Source organism: Anarrhichthys ocellatus, unplaced genomic scaffold, assembly GCF_004355925.1.
Source record: "Anarrhichthys ocellatus isolate YVR2014 unplaced genomic scaffold, GSC_Weel_1.0 scaffold5, whole genome shotgun sequence".
Lineage (NCBI taxonomy): Eukaryota > Metazoa > Chordata > Actinopteri > Perciformes > Anarhichadidae > Anarrhichthys > Anarrhichthys ocellatus.
Genome location: NW_022280035.1, coordinates 2220175 through 2226174, shown reverse-complemented (window position 1 = coordinate 2226174; position 6000 = coordinate 2220175). Strand labels below are relative to the sequence as shown.

Genomic DNA, 6000 nt, shown 5'->3' with positions numbered 1-6000 from the left:
GCAGGAAACTGTAATTAGCACCACAAAGCTGTGGCGAGACGACATTGATTTTTTGTGTGTTATTTTGCTGTTATAATTGGGACCAATGATGAAACCTGTTGCTCTCGCAGTAAGTTTACTTCAGTCGGTTGTGGATCTCACTGGTTGACTGTGACTGATTTTAAAGATTTGAATATTAGGTGAGAACCTGTGAACTCTTGTGGTCTCATCGGGGCTACTGTGAGAATACGCAGCTCTACATTAAACAGACTGGGTGGTGTCTGGATGGAGACTTGGGTCAGCTGCTTGCTCATTTTATAGCCTCATCTGGGCCAACGTCCAAAAACTTTATAGTCTTTCGACGTCTTCCTAGAGAAAAAGCCTGTTACCTTTGCCTCAGTGCTTTGCTACTCGCCTTTTCTCTGTGACACTTTTCTGGGGTTGATAATAATGATCCAGTCCCGCACAACATAAGACGGATTGTTTTTGATTTATAAACACAGCAACACACACACATGTGATGGTACCCACCTTTTATTGGTGAAAAATAAAGTCCCATTAATACAAGAGACTAATCAACATACTAATTTCATTTTGCTCATCACATATTTCATTGATTTTGTTGTATTCAACATTTTACAGTAATAAACTAATTGAATAGAAAGTGGTTATTGTCTGTTTATCTGCTCTCAGCCGACTGAAATATTATTTTTTTTAGGCTAAAGGCCACACCCTTAATTTGTAATATGTAGTTTTCAGTTATGTGACGAATCCATCTTGATAAATCACGACTCATGACTCACCTTTTCTGCGTTTGTGGGTCAGTCTCTGGGTGTGACCGTTGTGTATGATGACAAATGTGAGTTATTGTTATTAATACACTCCACAAGGTTTCATAATAATAATCAATAGTCAACGCTCACCCTGATATAAACCCTCTCAGTCCCTGTGGCACTTAGCTACGTTTTCTTTCTATCAAGCAAAAAGTGCAGTCACTGCAGGGACAAATGTGCCGTGTCATTCTGTTGTCAGCGAAACAATGTCTTGCCTCACTGGTGTTTGTGATGTTTGAGCAGAACCAGTTGTTCATCATGGTAGAAATATTTGACTGTCTAGTTTTAGTAGAGCAGAACCAGTTGTTCATCATAGTAGAAATATTTGACTGTCTAGTTTTAGTAGTTAGAGGAGCAACTGAATCCAGAAGACTCGAAAAAGCTGCGTTCAAGTCCCTGAGCCGATCTCTCCACAATAAGAGCGCTTTCTTCTTAAACGAACAGCATGCATTAACGATAACATGGGACATTACGCCGGAAACTTGATTTGAACACATAGTTTTGCATGGTATATTAGCCTGCAAACCTCCCAGGACTAATGTGTTAATCTATAACCTGGTCCCATATGTCTGTGTACCTGTAGCCGGGGAACTAATACAGTCCAGCACACAGATGTAAGTCAAGCACAGCTTTATACAATGCTTACTGCTAATGTCACAATCCATTTTCCTGTCCTTGCTGCCCCGTATGGTGTTCTGTGTGTGTGTGTGTGTGTGTGTGTGTGTGTGTGTTTAACCTCGCCTGGGCGGCTCCACATTCTGCTCTGGCCAGCTGAGCCTTTTCTTTAGCCATGTGTGCAGCACCGGCCTGATACGACTCTGAAAACATTCATGCAGCGCGCGTTTGCAGCGCTTTGCGATTTTCAAATGTAATGAAACGATCAGTCACACACCCCTCACAGTAACTATGAAGCTACTAATGAATCTCATTTGCCAATTGCTTGCCGCGATGCCATGTCTTGGGAGCGGCATACTTCAGGTGTCTGCCTCAGTGTGCATATGTATCCGTCTGTGTATCCCCTCCATGCTGTGCACAACACCTCTGAGCCTACATGTGGCTTCTGAATTATGCAGCAGCCCCAACGGCTGCTGAGAGGGGAAACAGAAGTAGGAGAGCGGACGGCGGTGTCTGTGGGGAGTTTGATTGGGACTTGGGGAACACTCCGTTGGGGTGTTATTTACGAACAGCAGCGGGATTCCTGAAAGATGAGCGCCAAGATGATGAGAGGAGGAGGGAGGAGGAAAGATGAAAGGGGGATGTGGGGGAGAAGAGAGGAGGGAGGAAAGCTGCAGTGCTAAAGGGTTCAAATCTGCTCTAAGCCGTCAGTGTCTCTCCTCCTTTCAGACCTGTGGTTCAGGTAAACTTCAGTCCGAGTGCTGCTCTCATGCAGCAGAGAGCGCTTGGGGATAACCCAGCCCAACTTGGGCGGCACCAGCCCTCCATCGCTCAGCTCGCCTCAGTAGAAAAGGTTCTCTGCAGAACTGAATTATTCATGGCTCTTCAGAAGAGTGCAGTGAAAATCCCCACCCCCCACACACTTGCACACAAAACCTAATAAATCACAGTCACACACACACACACACACACTGCTTTATCGTCACATCACAGCGCGTCTTGCGTCATAGTTAATTTTTTAGGTTATTCAGGCTGATTTTTGTATTTGTTGTGCATTTTCATCTCGCTGTGGTTGAATAATTGAATAGATTTAATCTCGCTACGTTGTGCTCATCGCATTCCACCGTCGGTGTCGTCCGTCTCCGTGAGGGGTGGGTGGGGTCGTGCTTTCAAGTCCTCTCGCTAAGTGCTGAGTGTGCGCGCGTGTTTGTTACATAAGTTGTCGCCATGGTGGTTCTGCTCTCAGAGCGGGGTCAGCCTCACAGAGAACCGGAGAGGGAAGGGGTTGAGCGGCATCGCTTACCGAGGGTGTGTGTGTGTGTGTGTGTGTGTGTGTGTGTGTGTGTGTGTGTGCGGGGGGATGTTTGCTTCCGGAGAAAGGGAGTGGTCGGTGTTAGGGGTGCAGAGACGGATTGCAGATATGGGGGAGGAGGGGGTAGAGGAGCAAAAGGTAGCGGAAGAGAGAGGGAGCAAGCAAGTGAAGGAGAGATGGAGGAAGATGAAAGAGATCGATGACACATAACCTTTAGCTGCAGTGGGTAGTGGGTGTGACCATGTGAATGTTCATCCCCCCCCAAAGTCACCCTTTTAATGTCTCTTTCTAAAGCCTCTGTGAGTAAGGTCACATCTGACTGGTATTAAATAAAAAGTCGTTTTAATGCATATCACACACATGCATGATATGTTTTCTGCCTAAGAAAGCCACTCATTTGGATTCTTTCCAAACACACACACTGTTATCTGCTTTGATACACATACGGTCTAATTAAAGACGTGTAGACGACTCAATGACTGACTCTTTCCCACTTGCTAAAACATACTGGATGCATGAATTTAAAATGTGCAGGGAGATGAGTTCAGGGTGAAAGCCTCTTCCATCTGGTCGTTCGTGTGAAGGAAATATGTTGGAACAAGTATCTTATCATTAGGCCTTCATATTCACGTCTTCTTTCTGCTGCATCTGTCGTCTTTCCTCTAGGATCGCAAGCTGTCGAAAGTGGAACGTCAGCGCTTTAAGGAGGAGGCAGAGATGTTGAAGGGCCTTCAACATCCCAACATTGTCCGTTTCTATGACTTTTGGGAGTCGCCCCTTAAAGGGAAGAAGTACATTGTGTTGGTAACGGAGCTCATGACGTCGGGAACGCTAAAGACGTGAGTACAGTTGAAGGCAGAGACGACTCTAAAAAATCACCCTAGAAAGGTGCCCTCAATAGAGTGCAGATCTCCACCAGGTGTGTCAACCACAACTGCTGTATTGTGTTATTGAATTAATAAAACCCACAATTGGCCTGTGAGGCGTCCTAAAACACACTTCAAAAACAAGCGGCGTTGAATACAAGGAATGGGCTCGAGGTCGCCGTATAAGACACGTCATGCAATCTTGCCAAAAACTAAATGGAACTCGCAAAGCTGTGGGAGAATTTCAGCAGTGTGTGTACTTGTAGCATTAGATCCGTCAGCAGTTAGCCAAACAAACCGTACAAAACAATAAAAGGGAGCCGGCTAACAACCACTGATGTACGCAACCAATGGGTGGTAAAGTAAAACACACTTCATTCAAACTCAAAAACAAGCTGGGATGTATGCAAGCAGAGTAGCAGATGGGGGATCGGAGATTCACTCGGCTGTGTTATCACTAGCGGCCCCTACCGGCCGGGGGCCTGTGAGGAGTAGTGAGTGAGGAGTCAGCAAGCAGTCAATGGCTGTATAAAACAGGCAATAAAAGGTGTTTTGAGAAAGTGTGAGTCACCGTGACCACGAGAGGTCCTTCAGCATGCAGCCACAACAGGCCACCCACAATATTCAGCAGTTTGCTGCAGCAGCATGAAAGATAAGCCGTGGACAGACACAGAGGTGCACACTCACTAGTGGTGAGTCGCACACACACAACCAATTGCAGGATTCCCTGGCGGAGATAATAATAGTAATAATAATAACTGTTTGTGAATGAAGCAGATATTTACAGTGATTAAAGTGACCTCTAACTTTTGCCATTTCTAAAGTGTGTCATAGAAATGTCAGCCTATTTATGTTTTACTGAAAATATATTTTGAAACTCCTTTCATGGTTAGGTAATGCGTTTCCCTCTCTCTCTACAGCTATCTAAAGCGCTTCAAGGTAATGAAGCCCAAGGTGCTGAGGAGCTGGTGCAGACAGATCCTGAAAGGCCTTCACTTTCTGCACACCAGAACCCCCCCCATCATCCACAGGGACCTCAAATGTGACAACATCTTTATCACTGGACCTACCGGCTCGGTCAAAATAGGGGATTTGGGACTGGCAACACTCAAGGCGGCTTCCTTTGCTAAGAGCGTCATAGGTAGGAGACTTTGAAATATAACATTACAGATACATGCTTCTTCCAGTAAAGAGATAAATGACATATCTATTGGGTATTTTCTGTTCAGGCACCCCAGAGTTCATGGCTCCAGAGATGTATGAAGAACACTATGATGAGGCTGTGGATGTCTACGCCTTTGGCATGTGTATGCTAGAAATGGCCACCTCTGAATACCCCTACTCCGAGTGTCAGAATGCTGCTCAGATATACCGCAAAGTCACTAGTGTGAGTCCACATACTCTACATTATTCCAGTTTGATTCAGAAATCAGAAATTCAGGAAAAAGTTTAGTGGCCCAAAAATGATAACTGATAAAGACCAAAAAGGTGCGCTCAGTAGAGTGAGGTCTCCGCCAGATGTGTCTGCTGTATTGATTGAATGAATACAGCCCACAATTAGCAAACCCCCGTTTAGACCCCAATGGGCTGTATGGCGCTGTAAAACACTTAATTTCAACTTAAAAGCAAGTGGTGATGTATGCAGGCCATCGGCTCATTTCATACAATCTTGGCTAAATAAAACGAAACTCACCAATCCGTCTGCCCACGTAGCAGCGGCTGAATGGCAGCGATGTACTCAGCAGTATGTGTAGTTCCGTTAGCTTTTAGCTAAACACACCGTCCAAAAACAATAAAGCCGAGTAGAGGCTGAGAGGCGGCGATGCACTCAGCTGTGTTATCACCAGCGGCTCCTTTTTAAGACGGGGGGCCGATTAAGAGCAGTGAGTTAGGAGTGAGCAGGCAGAGTCAATGGTAGTATTAAAGATGTTTTGATAAAGTGTGAGTCACCGCAACCCTGACAGCTCCTTGAGTATGCAGCCATAACTGGCCACCCAAAAGATTATGCAGATGGCTGCAGCAGAATTTGATATTAGCCGTGGACAGACACCAAGGTGCACTCTCACGCACACACACACGACGGATCGCATGATCATCCTGGCAGAGATATTAATAACTGTACAGGCGAAACAGGGCCTGCATCAATTGTACATTAGCATTCACACACTGTATACAACAACTTGTAGGCAATGTATTTATTAATGATTTCAATAGTATCAAGTATTCATATATCAATAACAAAACGGTCACAAATATTCTCATTCTCCTAGCATACATACAGTTTTACTCTTTAATTGTGTTCATACCACAGTCTTCTCAAAGAGGCCTTGATCGTAGCATGCATTTAGTAATAACTCGGGGTCATGCTTAGTGAACCTGTGAGATACTGTGCAAT

General features: G+C 45.0%; 1 protein-coding gene across 3 annotated transcripts in view; it reads left to right on the top strand.

Moving 5' to 3' along the window:
- LOC116382064 (serine/threonine-protein kinase WNK2) overlaps positions 1–6000 on the top strand; it is a 39826-nt gene that overhangs the window by 10868 nt on the left and 22958 nt on the right. For all 3 annotated transcript variants that reach the window (XM_031844745.1, XM_031844744.1, XM_031844746.1), the window contains exons 3-5: positions 3406–3578; positions 4526–4746; positions 4835–4992. In XM_031844745.1, coding sequence (XP_031700605.1) covers positions 3406–3578; positions 4526–4746; positions 4835–4992 — 552 coding nt within the window. The remainder of the gene's footprint in view (positions 1–3405; positions 3579–4525; positions 4747–4834; positions 4993–6000) is intronic.